At 62.0% G+C, this 18,295-nt stretch overlaps 4 protein-coding genes across 5 annotated transcripts in view; 2 read left to right on the forward strand and 2 right to left on the reverse strand.

Moving 5' to 3' along the window:
• MAPK8IP3 (mitogen-activated protein kinase 8 interacting protein 3) overlaps nucleotides 1–10,909 on the forward strand; it is a 51,458-nt gene extending 40,549 nt beyond the window's left edge. Inside the window, exons 11-32 of the mRNA XM_028152916.2 lie at nucleotides 834–891; nucleotides 1,199–1,351; nucleotides 2,203–2,284; nucleotides 3,976–4,106; nucleotides 4,595–4,651; nucleotides 4,734–4,904; nucleotides 5,677–5,803; nucleotides 5,965–6,060; nucleotides 6,182–6,340; nucleotides 6,999–7,164; nucleotides 7,468–7,650; nucleotides 7,741–7,930; nucleotides 8,032–8,151; nucleotides 8,229–8,309; nucleotides 8,392–8,459; nucleotides 8,580–8,728; nucleotides 9,157–9,328; nucleotides 9,411–9,524; nucleotides 9,721–9,759; nucleotides 9,911–10,090; nucleotides 10,196–10,345; nucleotides 10,423–10,909. Of these exons, the coding sequence (XP_028008717.2) occupies nucleotides 834–891; nucleotides 1,199–1,351; nucleotides 2,203–2,284; nucleotides 3,976–4,106; nucleotides 4,595–4,651; nucleotides 4,734–4,904; nucleotides 5,677–5,803; nucleotides 5,965–6,060; nucleotides 6,182–6,340; nucleotides 6,999–7,164; nucleotides 7,468–7,650; nucleotides 7,741–7,930; nucleotides 8,032–8,151; nucleotides 8,229–8,309; nucleotides 8,392–8,459; nucleotides 8,580–8,728; nucleotides 9,157–9,328; nucleotides 9,411–9,524; nucleotides 9,721–9,759; nucleotides 9,911–10,090; nucleotides 10,196–10,345; nucleotides 10,423–10,544 (2,768 nt within the window). The 3' untranslated portion in view covers nucleotides 10,545–10,909. The remainder of the gene's footprint in view (nucleotides 1–833; nucleotides 892–1,198; nucleotides 1,352–2,202; nucleotides 2,285–3,975; nucleotides 4,107–4,594; nucleotides 4,652–4,733; nucleotides 4,905–5,676; nucleotides 5,804–5,964; nucleotides 6,061–6,181; nucleotides 6,341–6,998; nucleotides 7,165–7,467; nucleotides 7,651–7,740; nucleotides 7,931–8,031; nucleotides 8,152–8,228; nucleotides 8,310–8,391; nucleotides 8,460–8,579; nucleotides 8,729–9,156; nucleotides 9,329–9,410; nucleotides 9,525–9,720; nucleotides 9,760–9,910; nucleotides 10,091–10,195; nucleotides 10,346–10,422) is intronic.
• Nucleotides 10,910–11,935: 1,026 nt separating this feature from the next.
• Nucleotides 11,936–13,110, reverse strand: NME3 (NME/NM23 nucleoside diphosphate kinase 3). Of its 2 annotated transcripts, none has more exons than XM_028152944.2 (5): nucleotides 13,009–13,110; nucleotides 12,792–12,922; nucleotides 12,600–12,701; nucleotides 12,418–12,522; nucleotides 11,936–12,309 (listed from the first exon to the last, which is right to left on the reverse strand). In XM_028152944.2, the coding sequence occupies exons 1-5, from the start codon at nucleotides 13,052–13,054 to the stop codon at nucleotides 12,196–12,198; spliced, it is 498 nt and encodes a 165-aa protein (XP_028008745.1). In that variant the 5' UTR covers nucleotides 13,055–13,110; the 3' UTR covers nucleotides 11,936–12,195. The 2 variants fall into 2 exon arrangements, with proteins under 2 accessions (XP_028008745.1, XP_008144604.1); XM_008146382.3 differs by having other exon boundaries at nucleotides 12,410–12,522; nucleotides 13,009–13,109.
• Nucleotides 13,111–13,717: 607 nt separating this feature from the next.
• On the reverse strand, nucleotides 13,718–14,757 carry MRPS34 (mitochondrial ribosomal protein S34). Its single transcript, XM_008146383.3, has 3 exons — nucleotides 14,379–14,757; nucleotides 14,181–14,223; nucleotides 13,718–14,093 (listed from the first exon to the last, which is right to left on the reverse strand). Exons 1-3 carry the CDS (start codon nucleotides 14,697–14,699, stop codon nucleotides 13,801–13,803), a joined length of 657 nt encoding a protein of 218 aa, XP_008144605.1. The 5' UTR covers nucleotides 14,700–14,757; the 3' UTR covers nucleotides 13,718–13,800.
• Nucleotides 14,758–14,767: 10 nt separating this feature from the next.
• On the forward strand, nucleotides 14,768–18,114 carry EME2 (essential meiotic structure-specific endonuclease subunit 2). Its single transcript, XM_008146523.3, has 8 exons — nucleotides 14,768–15,074; nucleotides 15,421–15,557; nucleotides 15,976–16,068; nucleotides 16,772–16,863; nucleotides 17,043–17,136; nucleotides 17,292–17,407; nucleotides 17,573–17,762; nucleotides 17,841–18,114. Exons 1-8 carry the CDS (start codon nucleotides 14,837–14,839, stop codon nucleotides 18,009–18,011), a joined length of 1,131 nt encoding a protein of 376 aa, XP_008144745.2. The 5' UTR covers nucleotides 14,768–14,836; the 3' UTR covers nucleotides 18,012–18,114.
• The last annotated feature ends 181 nt before the right edge of the window (nucleotides 18,115–18,295 follow it).

Here is an 18,295-nt window from a genome sequence, read left to right on the forward strand (position 1 = left end):
GCGGAGAGCTTAGTCTCTGGGGTCCACTGTGGGGCCTGGTCACAGAGCAGCCAGGCCAGCCCCTCTGGGCACTGGCCCTAGGGAGCGCTGTCCTCACTTGCGCTCCCTCTTTCGCCTCCTGCTGACCCCACTGCCTTGGGCCAGGTCCCTTCGGTCCTGCTCCTGCCGTGGTGGAGGGCTGCGCCTGCCATGGGCCATCCCATCTCCTCGGCTAGGTGTTCTCTGTATCTTGTGTTGTCTTCTGTGTGCCTGTCACCATGGCTCCAACCTCCATTCCCTTGGGGGGGAGCAGCTCTGAAAGGGGTCAGTTTCATGATGGGCCGGGAAACCACAGGGTGGGGTAAAAGGGGTGATTCTGGGATTGCGGGGCAGCGGGGGGGCACTGAGACTGGGGTGGATGCACAGAGCCAGTTGAGTCAGCTCAGGCCGGTTCCATCTGGGCCCAGATGGTACTTCATGTTGGTAGAAAGCTGTAGGAACCCAGCCCCACAGAATGTGAGCCCAGGGCTGCTGCATCCGTCAAGGCCATGGAGTCTGCTCGGTGCCTCTCAGAGACCATCTGGGGCCCCCTTGGGGCTTGCACACAGCAGGTTCATCCCTGACTACTTTCTGGGTGCAGCGCCCGCCTGAAGGCCAGCAGAGGCCTGCCCCAGGGTCTACTTGGCCTCCCTTTGCAGCCCATCTTCCTGCAGGCCACGCCTCTAGTCCTAATGCCCTTACCAGCCCTCTCGGTGGGCTGCTTCCTGGGGGATGTGTTACTCTGAGGCAGGTGTGGTGGCATCAGTCAGCGTCTGGCTTTGCCAGGCACAAAACCTCGGCACCTTTTGTTTCAGGAATGGGCAAGGAAGTGGGGAATCTGCTGCTGGAGAACTCACAGCTTCTAGAAACCAAGTAAGAACGCTCTTGTCGATGCCTCTGGTGCTGAGATAGCCCTCCACAGGCCTCCCTGTGGCAGCCATGTCAGCCCAGCCCAGAGGGCAGCCCCCAAGGAGGACCTGGACCCACAGGGCTGAGCTCGCCCCTCCTGGGGAGAGTGGCCACTGCCTTTAGTGGGGCATGTGGTGACCACCTTGAGCCACATTCTGGACCAGGATGTGCCTTCTCAGATACACAAGTGCGGGCGGCCCCCTCTGCGACCCCCATCACGTAACGTCCAAGCTGGTTCACCTGAGGCTTCGGCCTTTCTGCCTTTTCAAAGAAACGCCCTGAACGTGGTGAAGAATGACCTCATCGCCAAAGTGGACCAGCTGTCTGGGGAGCAGGAGGCGCTGAAGGGGGACTTGGAAGCGGCCAGGCAAGCCAAACTAAGGCTGGAGAGCCGGATCAAGGACCTGGAGGAGGAGCTGAGGAGGTGAGCAGGGCTGTGGGTGCGGGTCCCAGCAGGACAAGGGCTGAGAGCCTGGAGGGCAGAGTGAGATCCCTGCTGGGCCTCTATTCCACCCCCTGTCATCCTTTCTGCCAGCTGCACCCTGTGGTCATTCCTTCCCAAAGTGGCTCACTTCGCATGCTCGCCTCTCAGCCACTCCACCTACTAGGTTGTCTGCCAGCCCCACCCCTCTCATCTCCTTCCCCATTGGAATCCCACAAGAGGTTGGTGCTCCTGTCTGGGGTGCCCTTTCCTGAGTGGCCTGAGCTGAGCCTTCCTGCTGCTCTCACACATCACATTCATACAGGAGGAGGGAGGGGAGGATTGAGAGCTGGCTGCCCTCCACACCCTGTGCTCCCCCCGTGGCTCCCAGTTCCTTGACAGCCAGGGTTCAGCCATGCCGCCCCATTGAGCGCTGGGGTTTCCTCCCCAGCAGCCTGCACTTCCCTGTGGCCTTTCTCTTTTAGCCAGATCCTCACCCGTTCTCCCAGAGAGGTGGTGGGGAAGGGGACGTGCAAGGGGGCCTCAGGCCGGCGGCGCCTGTGCAGCCAGGTTTGTGGGAGTGGAAGCCGCATCTGCTCCAGGCTTGCCTGCAGCCAGTGCTGCCTGTGCCAGGAAGGAGAGCTGGGTCTGTCTGTCCATCGGTTCCTGATTGCTGAGGGGAGGGCGTGTGCCTTGGCTGGAGCAGCCAGGGCAGGTGTGTGAGCTTCAGGCACCGGCAGGAATGCTCAGGGGCTAGGACCTGAGGGGAGAGTCCTAAGTCTGCTTGATGGGGGCCGTCTCTGGCCTGGTGCCCAGTGGCCCTCACCCCTCCTGGCTTCCCTCTCATCTTGCAGAGTGAAGTCCGAGGCCATCATTGCCCGCCGTGAACCCAAAGAAGAGGGGGAGGATGTAAGCAGCTATCTCTGTACAGAATTGGTATATTCCACTATTAACATGTGGGGCAGGGGGGTGGCAGTGGGCGGGCTACCAGGGATGCGCTCTTCCTTCTGGGCCTCTGGGCCCCCCTCACCCTCACCCTCACCCCACCTGTGTGATGACCACACGCAGCAGCATCCTCCCCCACCCCGGGATGTCATAAAGTCAGAACAGGACCCCTTAGCTTCCCATCCTAGTGCATGCGTTTTGTTAACCCTTACCCAAGGGTATTTTTTCCCCATTGATTTTCAGAGAGTGGAAGGGAGGGGGAGAAACAGAGAGAGGAACATTGATTAGTTGTCTTCTGAATGTGCCCCGACCAGGGCCGGGGATCAAGCCTGCAACCGAGGTACTTGCCTTTCACCGGAATCAAACCTGGGACTCTTCAGTCCAAGGGCAGACGCTCCAACCACTGAGCCAAACCGGCTAGGACCTAGTGGAGGCTAGGACCTAGTGGATGCGTTTTATACGTCACCAGCAGGGTCTCCCTGCTTATGCAGCATAGCCACTGCCCCACATACTCCAGCTGGTAGAGCCAGGCTGCGGAAATAGCATCAGTCACCACTGTCCCCAGACCACACAGTTTGTGTAGCTCAGTGGCTGGGAGGCCCTCTGCCTACTCATCTGTCCCCACCTCCTCCCCAAGCTGCACTGAACCTTCTGAGGAACGTCGGCCCCTCTGCTACCTGGAGGGGGCAGGCACGGGTCTTCAGCCTGGGCGAATTTTGGACCTCACCCTCATTAGCTGTTCTTTTCCTGGTCATGTGACACTTCCATCAGGATGCAGTTCACAGCAGGCACCCAGGAAGCAGTAGCCATTCCTAAGCACCCTCACTCCAAGCACTCTAGGACAGAAACAGCTGCCGGGAATTGTGGCGTCCCCAGGCCGCTCCCACGTGCTGATGGAGGTGCCTGGGAGGGGCCTCTGCCTGCTTGTGTGCGGCTTGGGCTGCATGTGGTGGGGCCACATGAGGAGGGTGCATGCCCTCACCTGGAAGCTCCCCTCTGGGCCCCCTCGCCCCTGCACCAGCCTGCAGCTCCCCAGGACTCAATTTCACAGAGTAGACTTGGTCCTGTCACAGAATTTGCCAACAGCAGACCCCTCACAGATCCACCAAAACTTCCAGTGTGTGGCCTGGCCGGCATGGCTCAGTGGTTGAGTGTTGACCCATGAACCAGGAGGCACATGCCTGGGTTGCAGGCTCGATTCCCCAGTGGGGAGCGTGCAGGAGGCAGCCGATCTATTATTCTCTCTCATTGATGTTTCCATCTCTCTTTCCATCTCCCTTCCTCTCTGTCTAAAATCAATAAAAACATATTTTAAAAATAAAATAACATTCAAAAAAACCAAACCTTCCAGTGTTCAGCTTGGATGTGGTGGCCCCGGGCCCTGCTCACCTCCCTAGCACCTCTTCCTGCGCTTCACCTTGGGCCAGTCCCCCCATTAGTGTTGACTGGATTGCCATGGTGCCCAGGGCTCATAGGCAGAGTCACTGTGTGCCCTCAGTGTATCCTGTGGCCTGGAAAGGAGGTGGCCCTGTTGGTGGGTAGACTTCCATGTCTCCTGTCCCCCTGCCCACACCCGGAGGCCAGCCCACGAGGAATCTCGGTGTGACCTGGCCTTGGAGGGCACTGGGCTGACCTGCCAGTTGGTCCTTCACTGGCTGAATAGCAGCGCCCTTTCCCTGCAGGACAAGATTCCCATGGCGCAGCGCCGCCGCTTCACGCGGGTGGAGATGGCCCGTGTGCTGATGGAGCGCAACCAGTACAAGGAGCGGCTGATGGAGCTGCAGGAGGCTGTGCGGTGGACCGAGATGATCAGGTGGCTCCAAGGCTGCCCGCAGGGTCCCTCTACGAGGTCCTGACTTGGAAGCTGACCTCTACCCACTCCCCCACCTCCCTCTCCTCTAGAAAGTGTGAGGGGCTCCCAGGTGGGGGCCTATGAGGGCCAGGAGAGCTGAGCCTCCCCTGCAGCCCTGGCCTGGGGTGGTAGGGAGATGCCCACTGGGCTAGAGCTGGGCTGGGACATGTTGGGGCTGGTGTGCTAGGCCCCTCTGGGAAGTTCTGAGTGCCCTGCCCAGGACGCCCTCTGCTCTGTTGCTCCATTCCCAGTGTGTCCAGGATGAGGGTCTTCTGCAAGGGAGGCAAGAGGGAACCCAGGAAGAGTGGGGTCTGGTCAGATTGGGTGGGGCCAGGCCTGGCCATGGGCGTGGGTGGGCATTGGGTGGGCAGTGCGCATGGTTGGGCAGGGTAAGGGGTGACAGATTGGGCAGTGGCTTAGCTGGGCCCCTTCCCTGCCCTTCCTTGTAGAGCATCCCGAGAGCACCCATCTGTCCAGGAGAAGAAGAAGTCCACCATCTGGCAGTTGTGAGTTGGGGCGCTGAGCTGGGGAGGGGGCGGGGCGGCCTACCCCAGGCCCACCGCTCACTTCCCACGCCTCTGCTGGCAGCTTCAGCCGCCTCTTCAGCTCCTCGTCCAGCCCCCCTCCAGCCAAGCGGTCCTACCCCTCAGTGAACATTCATTACAAGTCACCCACCACGGCAGGCTTCAGTCAGCGCCGCAGCCACGCCCTGTGCCAGATCTCAGCAGGCAACCGGCCCCTGGAGTTCTTCCCAGATGAGTGAGTGTCCCACCCCTCCCCTGCACCTCCCACATGGCACCAGGGGAGGCCGTGTGGCCCGGACGTACTGAGCAGGACCTGCCTCACCTGGATGCTCTGGGACTGTGCTAGGGGATGGAGTCCATGGGGGGAAGGACACTGGCCGAGGCATCAGACGTCATGATGTCTTCATGAACACACCGTGCGCCCCGCCACCCCTAGTGGGAGCATGGCTGTCCCTTTGCGCTCCCCCACAGTCCCTGTTGCTAGTCCCAGCCGGCTGCACCCCTCTTGGCGGTCTCACTGCAGCATACTGGTCCTGCACGCCTGTGCTCCAGGGATTCTTAGAGCGACAGGAAATTTCCCGCAGGGTTGGGTCTTCCTGGGGAATAAGTTCCTCTTTGTAACTTGGTTTTTCCCTTGTTTAGAAACCAAGAAATCCAGGGCTCCAGGCAGAAATGGGGAATTCTGTGCCGGTGTCAGAGCTGTGGACGTTTCCCTGGAAGGCCCAGGGGGATGGGAGGCTGCGCTGTAGGTCCCTGCCAGTGGGCCCTTAGCGACAGGGACAGCGGAACGGGAACCTGAACGATGGCAGGTGCTGGGTCTGGTCTCCACGCCCAGTGCTGTGAGAGCCATCCTCTCCTTCGATGGGCGCCCAGCTGGAGCAGCAGAGCCGGTCTGGGTGGCTGGGAAAAGACAGGACAGGTTCTGGAGGGAGTGCTCCCTGAGGTCAGGCCTGAGGGACTGTGGGTCACCAAAGCCTGAGACGTACCCCATCGTTCCTCTCGCCCAGCGACTGCACCTCCTCTGCCAGGCGGGAGCAGAAGCGTGAGCAGTACCGCCAGGTGCGCGAGCACGTGCGCAATGATGACGGGCGGCTGCAGGCCTGCGGCTGGAGCCTGCCGGCCAAGTACAAACAGGTGCTGCGGGGCACAGTGCGCACGCACAGGGCGGGTGGAGGCACCGGGCAGGTCCACAGCCTCAGCCCTGATTCTGGAGGGATCTGGGGTAGCCGAACTGCGGACGCACCTGAGCTGCCCCAGGCCTCGCACCCACGGCGCCTCTCTGCCTGTGATTGCAGCTGAGTCCTAATGGGGGCCAGGAGGACACACGGATGAAGAACGTGCCTGTTCCGGTGTACTGCCGCCCTCTGGTAGAGAAGGATCCAACCATGAAGGTGAGCCCTGCTCTGATGGGAGCAGGGAGATGTTCCCACCCAGAAGCTGAATCCCAGCAGGTGGGAAGCTGGGGAAGGCCCTGTCCGTGTCTGCAGCAGCCTGACGCCCCTGTTCTCTCAGCTGTGGTGTGCTGCGGGGGTCAACCTGAGCGGCTGGAAACCCAGTGAGGACCACACTGGGAATGGAGTCAAGCTGGAGCCAGGCTTTGACCCTCTGACCTGCAACCGGGAAGTGGAAGGAGAAACCAAGAGCAACCACACATCGCCAGAGAAGAAAAAGGTCAGAGTGGCAGGAGGGGAAGGGCTGCCTCTGCTTGTACTGTCTGCTGTCACCTGCATGCTCAGGCTGTGCCCAGCGCCAGGATCTGGTGGGAGAGACATAAACAGGAGAGCCAGGGACAGTGCCCACGACTGGACTTAGCTGAGGTTCCCTTCCCCTCCCTAGGGCAGGCCCAGGGCTAAGCTGCCACCCAGCACCTAGGAGCCAGGAGCTGTGGTGGGTGGGGAAGATCAGAGGGCTCAAGACTCAGCAGGCAGTAGGGCTGAAGGGGTCAGGTTCCCCCAGGGCCTTCTCCTTGCAAGAAACAAATGTCACCGTCTGCAGAGGAGCGGTGGAAGAGGCTAAGCAAAGAGGGTGGCAGAAAATCCTTCACACTTGGGGTCCATGGCTTCCTTTTATGTTCTGGAATGATTTGGGAGGCAGTGACTTAATGGCTCGGAGCTCACGGTCTTCTGTGGAATGAGACCACATGTGCCTGCAGTCTAGATATGAATGCAGTTCTGAGTGTTCACCCTCCTGGCTAAGGGATAGGACAGCCGTATCCCCTAAGGCCATGGTCAGGGCTAGATCCTAAAGATTCCAGGAGGCCCCATGACCCCATGTGGCTGCTGGAGTCACCCACCCTTGGCCACCATCCTGGTCGCCTGTACTCTGACAGGCAAAGGAGCTCCATGAGACAGACGCCACCTCAAGCCGGGTGTGGATCCTCACCAGCACCCTGACCACTAGCAAGGTGGTGATCATAGATGCCAACCAGCCGGGCACCGTGGTGGACCAGTTCACCGTCTGCAATGCCCATGTCCTGTGCATCTCCAGCATCCCCGGTGAGTGCCAGTCAGTACTCGGGAGGGAGGGGTTTGTGCTGCTCAGAGGACAAGGAGGATGTTAAGTAAGGAGACTTGCAGGGAAGCACTTGCCTCTGTGACACCCCGTGGACATGGGAGCTGGTAGGGGGAGTATCCGAGGAGGGCCACGCTGGTGGTCTCATCCTGCTCAGTCTTAAGGACACAGGAGAAGACACGATGTGGTGCTCACTGATTAGAAGTAGATGGGATGGCATCAGCAGATGACCTCCATTTTCTCCCTCACACCCCACTGGGACATGAGCTCTGGGTGTGGTCTTGCAGCGGCCAGCGACAGTGACTACCCTCCAGGGGAGATCTTCCTGGACAGCGACGTGAACCCTGAGGACTCTGGTGCAGACGGTGTGCTGGCCGGCATCACCCTAGTGGGCTGCGCCACACGCTGCAATGTTCCACGAAGCAACTGCTCCTCCCGAGGGGACACCCCAGTGCTGGACAAGGGCCAGGGTGAGTCCTGGGCCTGAGCCCCAGAGCAGCCTTCTCTCTGCCCCCTTGTTCCTCTCCCTGCCCAGCCAAGCTTACCTCTCCCTTCCACAGGGGAGGTGGCTACTGTCGCCAATGGGAAGGTCAACCCTTCACAGTCCACGGAAGAGGCCACAGAGGCCACAGAAGTCCCTGACTCTGGGCCCAGTGAGGCAGAGGCAGCTGCAGTGCGGCCCGGGCCCCTCACGGAACACGTCTTCACCGACCCGGCCCCTGCCCCACCCCCCAGTGCCCAGCCTGGCAGGTGGGCCTCTGAGAGGGGCAGAGACAGAGGGGAGGGAAGGCTGACAGGTGGGCAGGGATCGGCCTCCATGGGGTATCCTAGAGCCATCATCCTTCCTGCAGTGAAAACGGGCCAGAGGCGAACCCGAGTGATGTGCAGCCCGAGCCAGAGCCCAGTGGAGACCCCAAGGGCGCCAGCAGCAGTGCCTCGCCCACCATGTGGCTGGGAGCGCAGAATGGCTGGTACGTGGGGCTCTGGGGGCAGGAGTGGGGCAGGGCCCCCTGGGCAAGCCCCTGCCTACCTCAGCCTTCTCCTGCAGGCTGTACGTGCACTCGGCCGTATCCAACTGGAAGAAGTGCCTGCACTCCATCAAGCTGAAGGACTCCGTGCTGAGCTTGGTGTACGTGATTCTTAGCCGAGAGCATCAGGAGGGGGCCTCGGGCGGCCCAGCCTGAGCCTGGCTCACCACCTTCCCATTCCAGGCACGTGAAAGGACGAGTGCTGGTGGCCCTGGCAGATGGGACCCTGGCCATCTTCCACCGCGGTGAAGGTGAGGCCTGGCAGCAGGGCAGGTGGGCGGCATCTGATGGTCCTGGCGGGTGTGAGCCACACTCACTGTGAGCAGATGTGGAACCTGGCCAGGCCTGAGCAGGTGTGGTGGGCTCTGCAGATGGCCAGTGGGACCTGAGCAACTATCATCTGATGGACCTGGGCCACCCACACCACTCCATCCGCTGCATGGCCGTCGTGTACGACCGCGTCTGGTGCGGCTACAAGAACAAGGTGCACGTCATTCAGCCCAAGACGATGCAGATAGAGGCAAGTGCTGGTGGCAGGGGCTTTAGGGAGGGAAAGGGGCTCTTGCTGTCAGCATTGCTCCTGACACGCCTGGTAGATGTTGGGGGCTCCATGGGGTCAGAGGAACTGCATTCAGGGAAGTGACTCATTTGTCCAAGGTCACAGGCAGGTAGAGGGTGGCTGGACTGTGAATGCCAGTCTGTCTGGAGCTCACCTGCTGCTTCATTCTGAAACAAGTCAAGTTGACACCTGTGTGGAATCCACACACCTACCCTCAGCTCAGGGTGTGGGGCGGTTGGCTGGGCCTCCTAGGAGCCTAGACCCATGGAGCAAATCAGGCCGTAGAGCCAAGGTTACAGTGAGCCGGGTAGACATCAGGGTGAAGCCTAGCTGTGGCAGGCTCAGCTCCCCTTCCCCTGCCCCCATTGACGGGCTGCTGTGACCTGCAGAAGTCGTTTGATGCCCACCCGCGGCGGGAGAGCCAAGTGCGGCAACTGGCATGGATCGGCGACGGGGTGTGGGTGTCCATCCGCTTGGACTCCACACTGCGGCTGTACCACGCCCACACCCACCAGCACCTGCAGGACGTGGACATCGAGCCCTACGTCAGCAAGATGCTGGGTGAGGCTGTTGGACTGGCCCAGCAGGGCAGGGCGGGCCCCGAGGCAGCACTGACCCCGCCTTCTCTCCCCCTACCCCCCAGGCACCGGCAAGCTGGGCTTCTCTTTCGTGCGCATCACGGCCCTGCTTATTGCGGGCAACCGTCTCTGGGTGGGCACCGGCAATGGAGTCGTCATCTCCATCCCACTGACCGAGAGTGAGTGACCCCAAACACCTGCAGGGATGGTGATGGCAGCCGCCAAAGGGCATGTGGTAGGGTCCCGGGGTGGGGGTGCTCTGCCAGGCCACTCAGGAGGACATGGCTGCGCTGCTGGCCACAGCCGTCCTATCCTGCCCCTCCTGTGACTGCTTCTCTCCTCTCCCCTCCATGCTTTGCCCCTCACCTCCCCCAGCTGTGGTTCTGCACCGAGGCCAGCTCCTGGGGCTCCGAGGTAAGTCCACGCCTGCCTCCTGCTCTGAGAAAGAAGCCCCCACCCAAGATGCCCTGCGGGCCCCACAGCGTGCTCCTCCCCTTTGCCCTCACCTGCTTGGAAACTTCCCAGTCGATGGGCTCAGCCCCTCCGGGCCCCTCTCTATCACCAGCCAACAAGACGTCCCCCACATCTGGGGAGGGGGCCCGCCCAGGAGGCGTCATCCACGTGTACGGCGACGACAGCGCCGACAAATCGGCTAGCAGCTTCATCCCCTACTGCTCCATGGCGCAGGCTCAGCTCTGCTTCCATGGGCACCGGGACGCTGTCAAGTTCTTTGTCTCAGTGCCAGGTGAGTGGCTGGGCCCCTCCCTGCAGGCTGGCACCTGTGGCCTCCCTGCAGGAGCCTGCCTGTTGGCTCTGGCTGTCCTCCTAAGGTCCCTGTACCCCATGACAGGGAACGTGTTGGCCACGCTCAATGGCAGTGTACTGGACAGTCCGTCTGAGAGCCCCGGGCCTACCGCCCCTGCCTCAGATGCCGAGGGCCAGAAGCTGAAGAATGTGCTGGTGCTGAGCGGTGGGGAGGGCTACATTGACTTCCGCATTGGTGAGTGGGTGCTGCCTTCAGGCCCCAGGGACTCCTCGGCAGGGGCTGCCCCTCACAGCCATCTGCTCTCTCCCCAGGCGATGGGGAGGATGATGAGACGGAGGAGAGTGCAGGGGACGTGAGCCAGGTGAAGCCCATGCTGTCCAAGGCTGAGCGCAGCCACATCATCGTGTGGCAGGTGTCCTACTCCCCTGAGTGAGGCATGGCCTCTATTGCCCCTACCTGGCACCGTCATGTACATATGCCCCACCCTGCCCCGTGGGGCAGCCCACCAGCCCCTCTAACCTCTCAACCTGCAGCTTTCACCTTAGGTCCGGCCTGGGAGCTGACAGGGGCAGCAAGCAGCAAAGCGGATCTGGCTGGGAGGTGGGAGGGACAGAGCCTTTGGGGACACCCTTTTCCAAGCAGCTCCTGGCCAGCCCCTCGTCCAGAACCCAGACCCAGGGCACTGGAGGGCCAGAACAAGGCAGAATTCCGGAGTGAACAGCCCCCAGGGAGCTCCCACCTGCACCACGGGCTCCCCATCTCACCAGGGGAGGTAGCAGGGTCCTCACTGCCGAGGCCCACTTGCCTTTGCCTGCTGTCCTTGGGGGGGGGGGGGTGGTCTGACCTTAAGGGAGCCGGCCCAGCCACTAGCCTTCCCTGGGTTCCCCCATGCCCTGTCCCTGCCACCCCAGGAAATGGCATGAAAGCATGTATGCAGGCTCCCTGGGGCAGCTGTTTGAGAAGACAGATGCCCTCATCGTGCTCATGTTCCCCGATTACCCTGTGTGGCAGGCTCTTGCCAGCCCTCATCAGCCCATGTGTCCATTTCTTTCCTGGGCAGAAGACCCACCTTGTAGAAGCAGGCCCTGCAGTCCTACCCCTGGAAGGCCCCAGGGTGGAATTTCTCAGGCTGCCAGGGCAGACCCAAGCCTCAGGAAGGGGGGGGGGGGGGGGGGAGGGGGGCGGGACTAGGATACAGGCTCAGCCTCAGGGTGATGGAAGAAGGTGTGCTCCAGGGCCTGCCTCCCAAGCAGTCTTAAAGGAGCCCAACTCCCAAGACACGTTACTAAGTGCCTCGGGCTGGTGGTATAGCCTTCTCCCTTAAGGGCAACTGATAGGCTGACAGCAGAGACCCTAAGGGCTAAGGACAGGGCCCCCTCCCTGGCTCTAGGAGCATGCACCCACCTGCTTTGAAGGGCACCGCCCTGGACTGCTGCTTCCCCACCTGCCCAGGCCCAGGCCTTACTCCTGCTCCGAAAAACACTGATCAGGGCAGCCCCAGGCCCTGCTGCCCACGCACCTCCCACCAGAGAAGCACAGATCTTGGGCAGCCATGCCATAGCCCAGCCAGACACCACTGCAGTCACATGCAGCTGTAGGCTTCTCCCCACCACCCTGCCACTCTCCACTGTGATGTATGTCAAGTCCCTTGTCTGTTCCCACAGGGCCATGAATGACGGGGTTATCTGGGTGGATGCAGCTGGGGGAAGGGGCTGGGTGATATTCTCAGGCTTTAGCCCTGCAAGCAACCCCATGTATCTGCTGTGTGTGTAATAAACGTCTTATCCTGGTACCTCTGTGTCCCTGAACCCAAACCAACGTGAGCACGAGGGTTTTCTTTAGTTTATTATAAAAAGAGATGCTGGACCAAGCTGAGCGCCGGGGCCACCGCTCTGAACAGTGCGCGCCAGTGTTTGGGCAGACCCACCTGTCCTCTTGGAGGTCCGAAGGGGTGCTGTCAACACGGCCACAGAAGGGTGTTCTGAGCACCACCTCGGGCCTGGGGGGTGCTAAGTCACCCACACCGATTGCAGCACGCCTGTCCTCAGGCCCTGGGGGCTCAGCCTCGGGTCCCCTGCGGTCACTCATACAGCCAATGCTCGGTGCTGTCCTCCCAGCAGAGCAGCTCGTTGGGGCTGAACCAGAGCGCGATCTCTCGGCGAGCACTCTCCACAGAGTCGCTGCCATGAATCACATTCCTGCGCGGGAAAGGCGCAAGTGTGGGCAGGGGCCGCACGAAGCCCTGCTGGGGTAGTCGGAAGGGGATAGCAATGTCCCGGGGGCCAGGGCCGGCCTTACTTGCCAACCTCGATGCAGAAATCTCCTCGGACGGTGCCGGGTGGGGCATCTGCTGGATCTGTGGCCCCAATTAGCGCCCGTGAGATGCGCACAACGTCCAGCCCCTGCCACACCTACGGACAGGGTCGGTGGCACCGGGTCAGAGCGCAGGTCAGCGCGGGGTCAGCGCGCCTCCCGGCCCGGCACTCACCATGGCCACCACGGGCCCCGAGCCCATGTACTTGACCAGGCGGCCGAAGAAGGGGCGCTCTCGAAGCTCCGCGTAGTGCTCGCGCAGCAGCTCCTCCGAGGCCTGGAGACGGAGGGGATGGGGCCGCTGCTCTGAGGGCCGCCGTCTCCCCGCTCCCCCCGCTCCTGCGTCCCGTCCCGCGCCCCGCCCCACCTGCACCAGCTTCAGAGCCACCAGCTGGAAGCCCTTCCTCTCGAAGCGCTGCACGATCTCGCCCACGAGCCGCCGCTGCACGCCGTCGGGCTTCACGGCCAGGAAGGTGCGCTCATGGACACCGGCGCGGGCTGCGGGACCGCGAGGCGGCGGCGCGCGTCAGCCCGGCCGCAGCCCGTCCCCACCCGGCCTGGCCCCCTGCCCGGCCGCTGCTTACCCGCCGGGAATAAGTTGGCGAAGATGGTCAACACCAAGCAGATCATGATGGCGCCGGCAGCTGGAGTGAAGCGCCGACCCGGGTTGGGGGTGGGGCCAGCGCTTAAAGGGGCCGCGGCCCGACCCCGCCTGGTGCCGGCCTCCTGGAGCGGCGAAGCAGTGAAGCTGGGCCTGAGGTCCACGCCCAACAGGGGACCCTGGGACAGCTACGTCTGTACCAACCGCAATCCGCTCCCGCCTTCCCACCCACCAGACTAGGTACACAGTGTCAATCTTTTTCTCCCCACACTCCTGCAGACAACCCAACCCAAACTCGAAGAAACCACAACCCGGCTGCTTTATTTGCCTTTATTGGCTCTCAAGCTTCGGTCCTGGCTGAAGCAACGCATAAGGGGAGAGGGATGCCACCTGGAAATGACAGGTGCCAGCGCTGGGCTCCACACCGGAAGCCCCGCTGCTTTCAGCTTTCCCCCAGCAGCTGCCTCCTGCGTGGCCCCCACCCACCACTCCAAACCAGAAGAAACCACCACCATCCACCTGACACTTAAACCACGGTGTCAGTCTTTTTCTCCCAACACTCGAAGAAACCACAGTCCCTCAGTCAGGGTTGGGTTTGGAGAACAGGCACAGAGAAAGACACAGGTGCGGGGTCTGGCGCCACTCTGTTCCGTGCAGTCTCAGAAAAGTCACGGAGGTCCCAGGGAGCTGACTCAGGAGTAACACTGACACTTTAATTCACCACAACGGTGCCCACTGCCTTACACCCTTTAGACGAACGGCTGGTTCTGGCACTTCAGACAGGAGTGCCTTTGGCCCTTTTCTTGGCCTCTTGTTTCTCAGGGTAGTCCCAGGGTTCAATAGGGACTCTCTCCAGATTCAGCATGGGCTCCTCGGTGCTGGTGTCCCCATTTTTCTGTCGCTCTGCCAGAATCATGGCCCGAAGCAGCGGCGGGTAGGGCACGGAGCGCAGAGTGTCCTCTGGCGTCGGCGTGAAAGCGGTGAAGGCCTCCTCCTCGTGCTTGGGCACCAGCCGCCAGTCGTGGTGCATGGGGTGTTCGATCTCCCGGGCCTCACTCTCCGTCTTTCCTGGGGAAAGAAGGGCGGGGTTTGCTGCACACACTTGCGGAACGGTCTGTTGCCAGCAGCCACCCTAGCCGGTCTCCGACTCCTTACCTTTGAAGGTCAGGATGCCCCAGGCCTTACCATGGTCCAAGTTCTGCAAAGCAAACAGGGAGGGGGTCAGCTCACAAAGCTTTCTTGTCCCCAGAGAGCAGCACGCAGGAGACCCCATCCCACAACGCCGCGCGTAAGGGAAACAGTGCTGCCCTGCGACGCTCGGGGGAGCGGGAAGGTGAGGACGGGCACACGCACCTGCGCCGTGTAGTCCGGCCGGACACGCGTGAGGCGCCAGTAGCACGGTTCGTCGTGCTGCCACAGCCAGGACTTGCGCGTGACTAGGCGGCCCAGGCCGAAGAACGGGAGGCGGCTGAGCAACTGCAAGAGGCGGCTTTCGCGGCGCACGTCCGCCCAGGCCCGCATGGGCAGCCGGCGGCCCGAGTAAGGCCGCGTCAGCGTCTCGTAGTCCAGGGCATAGAGCTGTGAGTCGCGCGGCCGCTCCCGTCGCTCGCGTATGGCCCGCACACGGCGGGCCAGCTCGGCGATCAGCCGCGGCCGCACCTTCTTGCGCGCCATGGCCTGCCCGTGCCTCCCGCTTTGGTTGTAAGCAGCAGCCCGGCCACGCTTCGCTAAACCCGCCCGCCGCCGGAAGCGGCTGGTGTTCTCTACAAAGGCGTCCGGGCGCGACCGGAAGCGGAGAGGCCGGGCGGGCTATGGCGAAGGTTGGGTCCGGGAGGGTCAGGCGCTCGTGTCGGGGCCGGGGACAGCGGCGGCCCACGACCTGGGAGATCTCGGACTCGGACACTGAGGGGCCTGTCGGCGCGGAAGCCGACTCAGAGGCCGCCGTGAGGGCCCGGGACCCGGCGGAGAAGCGCAGAGCGGCGGCCGAGGCGCTGCGGCTGCTGCGGCCCAAGCAGGCACTGCGGCGCCTGGCGGTGCTCGTGGACCCAGGTGCGCCCGAGGGCGAGGGCAGGTGTCCTGGGAGAAGCAGCACTTCGGCTGGAACTTGGGTTTTGGAAGCTCCTCTTAATCACTGGGAGGTTATCCCCGGCCCACTGCGGGGTGAGAGGGGCATCTGTTAAGGCCGCCTCTTGGCCAAGAATTGGCGCCGGCTTTCCAACTGGGGAGCTTGATTAAAAGATTCTGGGAACTGGACCCAATTGCGCTCTTGGAGCTGGCTCCAAGAGCCGGCAGAATCAGTGTGTTTTTAATACGCCGCCCAGGCTGGGGGTCTGCTGTGAGTAGCATCCTCACGTGGAGGGAAAGGAATGACAGCTGTCTCTTCCGCTCACCCTAGCCATCCTGGAAGATGCTGGTGCTGACATCCTGATGGAGGCCTTGGGCTCCCTGGGCTGTGAGTACCACATCGAACCCCAGCGCCCCGCCCGGAGCCTTAGGTGGAGCAGAGTGAAGCCAGAACCTTGCCCCTGCAGTGTGAGTGCCCCGGCAGCCTCATTTCCAGGGTTTACGTAGCGCGGCCCTGGGTTGGGTGTTTTACCTCTGTGATTTCCTGAGGTAGTTGCTGTAATCATGCACATAAGCTAAGAAAGGGGAATGCTGAGTGGGTGATGCCCGAGCCACTACAATGGTCAGTTGCAGGCCTGAGTCCAGGGTCTGAACTCATCTGGTGCTGAGGAATGTTCCCCATTGATGCTGTGGTCATGCTCCTGCCGGCCCTATGGACCAGGGCTGGTCTTGGCCGTGGTAGGAGATCACATTGGCTTCTGTAGATCTTTGTGGGCATGGGCGCTTGCCTGTGGCCATGAGCCTCAAGGTACTGTGCTGCCCGTGCCAAGGCCCTGGGACACTTGAGGCTGAGGACGAGCAGCAGTACCCCTGAATATCCCTGCAGGTGCCTCCTGAAGTGTGGGCTGCGGGTGAGCAGGAACTTCTGCTGCTGCTGGAGCCTGAGGAGTTTCTGCAGGGTGTCTTCCAGCTGACCCAGGTGCTTGGAGGGGGGCTGGGTTCCCAGCCTGGGTGTGCTGTTCTGCCAGTCCTGATCAAGGACAGAAGGGCTGGAGAGGGCATGCAGTGGGCTGGGGCTCCTCTGTTCAGCAGCCTAGATGTGAATGAGATGAGGGAAGCCAGCTGGGCTCTTGGCCTGGGAGCAGACAGGAGCCACAGCTTCTTCTAGAGGGCAGAAGGATGAGGGCCCTCTGGAGAGTCAGAAGCCAGAAATGGGGAACTGGTAAGAGGGGGCCTGGGGACTTGGGCTGCGAGTTGGCTGTGCAGTCCAGCTATGAGATCCAACAGCCCAGACCCCACCTGGCTGAAGGAGCAATAGGGACTGCTCAGCTGATGTTTGTGCCAGAGGGTCGTTAGGTTAGACCCTCTGCCTGAGGTTCAGCATTTATCAAGTACCTACTGCCAGGCAAATGCCAGGCTGGGATGCAGAGTGGACCAAGAGTGGGAATGGGGACTTTTATCTGGGACATGCCTGGGGGCTTTCGTAGGTCCCCTTGACCTCATGAGAGGCACACAGCTGGTTTTCTAAAGAGCTGGCAGGGCAGAGGAAGTGTGCTCCAGTCTCCGCCTAGCACCACGGGGTTGTTCTTGCTCTCCTTCTTTCTGCAAACTGGCAGTGGTCTGGTGAGCCCCGCCTACCACAGCCCCAAGGACCAGGGGTGGTAAACCTTCTTGGCTTGCAGATCTGTGGCCCAGCCTGTTCAGTGCCCTGGATCTCTCCTGAGAGCCCCACCTGCCTTCACCTGGCTGTCATCGGGCTGGATGCCTACCTGTGGTACCAGTCACCCTCACACCCTTAGCAGGCCTGGCTGGGTGGGGGAGTTCAGGGAAAGGATCAAGGTAGCTCTGGGGCTGCTAAACCCCTCCCTTGGGTGGGCTATGGAGGAAGCAGAACTCAAGGAGGGTGGGACCAATGGGATATGGGGAGCTGGAGGGACAGTCACCTCTGTTCAGGTCTCACCAGCCCCAGGCCCAGGAGATGCAGCAGCCAGAGTGTCCAGGGGTAGCCCGTGCCCAGGTGGCGGTCGGCTGGCCTGAAGTGGAGGAGGTGAGGACAGGGCAGGTTGGGAGAGGTGGTTGGCCTTGGCCCTGACAGGCTGGTCTCTGAGGCCCAGCACCTGGGTGTTGGTCCCAGGGTGGCATGTGAGGCTTGTCTCAGGTGTCTTCCCCTGACCCGTCCTCATGGGCTTGTGTCCTCCTCAGGCCCTGGTGCTCCTGCAGCTCTGGGCAAACCTGGATGTGTTGCTGGTGGCCTCCTGGCAGGAGCTGAGTCAGCACGTGTGCGCCTTCACCAAGGCCCTCGCCCAGCGCCCCTTCAAGTGCGTGACCCCCACTTCAGCTGGTGGCTGCTACTGGGAGTGTTAACAGGAACACCTGGAGGGGTGGTACTTCCCGAGCCTCTTAAGGCCAGAGGGCTGAGCTGGGGGACTGGGTGGTCAGGAGAGATGAAGCCTCTAGAAACCTTCCTGTACTCTCCCCATCAGGCAGTTCCAAGAGTCCGGGACCTTTTCCTTCTGCACAGCTGGGCGCTGGGTGGCAGGCGAGCGCGTGACAAGAGATGGCACAGGGCTTCGGGGGGCCTGGTGGCGACAGATTAGGCAGTTCAACCGAGTCAGCCCGGCTGTGGCTGATGCTGTTGTCACTGCCTTCCCTTCCCCCCGCCTTCTGCAGCAGGTGAGCCCCCTCCTAGACTCCCAGACATGGAGGCCAGGTCCCCGAGGCCTGCCCTGCTCATCCCTGTGCCTGCCCTAGGCGTACTCGGCCTGCGGCACTGACCAAGAGCGCCTGGCCCTCCTGGCTGATCTCCCCGTGAAGGTGGAAGAAGGCGCTCGGCCCCGAAGGGTGGGGCCTGACCTTTCCCGGCGCATCTGCCTCTTCCTGACCTCCACCAACCCTGACCTCCTGCTGGATCTGAGCTCCTGACACGCAGGGTCTTCTCCCATCGACAAACTGAACAGAAGGCACCGCGACAAGGGGGAGACCAGAAACCGAAGGGGTGGGGGGAGGAGAGCAGTCACCCAGCACAACTGTCCCTCAGCCTGGGGAGGGGCTCAGCCAGGTCTGAACCCGGGGGGGGGGGGGGGGCCACGGGTAGAGGAAAGGCTTTGGGTAGCAATGAGCAGAAGAGGAAACTCCATGTGGGGCTGGAGGATGGGGCAGGGCCCTGCACACACTGGCTGCAGGCCTGGGGCCAACTGGGACAGCAG

This window comes from Eptesicus fuscus, chromosome 4, assembly GCF_027574615.1.
Source record: "Eptesicus fuscus isolate TK198812 chromosome 4, DD_ASM_mEF_20220401, whole genome shotgun sequence".
Taxonomy (NCBI): domain Eukaryota; kingdom Metazoa; phylum Chordata; class Mammalia; order Chiroptera; family Vespertilionidae; genus Eptesicus; species Eptesicus fuscus.

What these genes read in the sequence shown, in the direction of transcription:
- NME3 (XM_008146382.3), bottom strand. Translation starts at nt 13,054, where the DNA reads ATGATCTGCTTGGTGTTGACCATCTTCGCCAACTTATTCCCGGCGG. An exon ending in CGGGGCCCGTGGTGGCCATG is followed by an intron (nt 12,523 to 12,599) that starts GTGAGTGCCGGG and finishes CCCTGTCCGTAG; the next exon opens with GTGTGGCAGGGGCTGGACGT. An exon ending in TTCTGCATCGAGGTTGGCAA is followed by an intron (nt 12,310 to 12,409) that starts GTAAGGCCGGCC and finishes TTTCCCGCGCAG; the next exon opens with GAATGTGATTCATGGCAGCG.
- MRPS34 (XM_008146383.3), bottom strand. Translation starts at nt 14,699, where the DNA reads ATGGCGCGCAAGAAGGTGCGGCCGCGGCTGATCGCCGAGCTGGCCCGC. An exon ending in GGCCGGACTACACGGCGCAG is followed by an intron (nt 14,224 to 14,378) that starts GTGCGTGTGCCC and finishes TTTGCTTTGCAG; the next exon opens with AACTTGGACCATGGTAAGGC. An exon ending in GGGCATCCTGACCTTCAAAG is followed by an intron (nt 14,094 to 14,180) that starts GTAAGGAGTCGG and finishes TTCTTTCCCCAG; the next exon opens with GAAAGACGGAGAGTGAGGCC.
- EME2 (XM_008146523.3), top strand. Translation starts at nt 14,837, where the DNA reads ATGGCGAAGGTTGGGTCCGGGAGGGTCAGGCGCTCGTGTCGGGGCCGG. An exon ending in CTCGCCCAGCGCCCCTTCAA is followed by an intron (nt 17,408 to 17,572) that starts GTGCGTGACCCC and finishes TCTCCCCATCAG; the next exon opens with GCAGTTCCAAGAGTCCGGGA. An exon ending in CCCCCCGCCTTCTGCAGCAG is followed by an intron (nt 17,763 to 17,840) that starts GTGAGCCCCCTC and finishes TGCCTGCCCTAG; the next exon opens with GCGTACTCGGCCTGCGGCAC.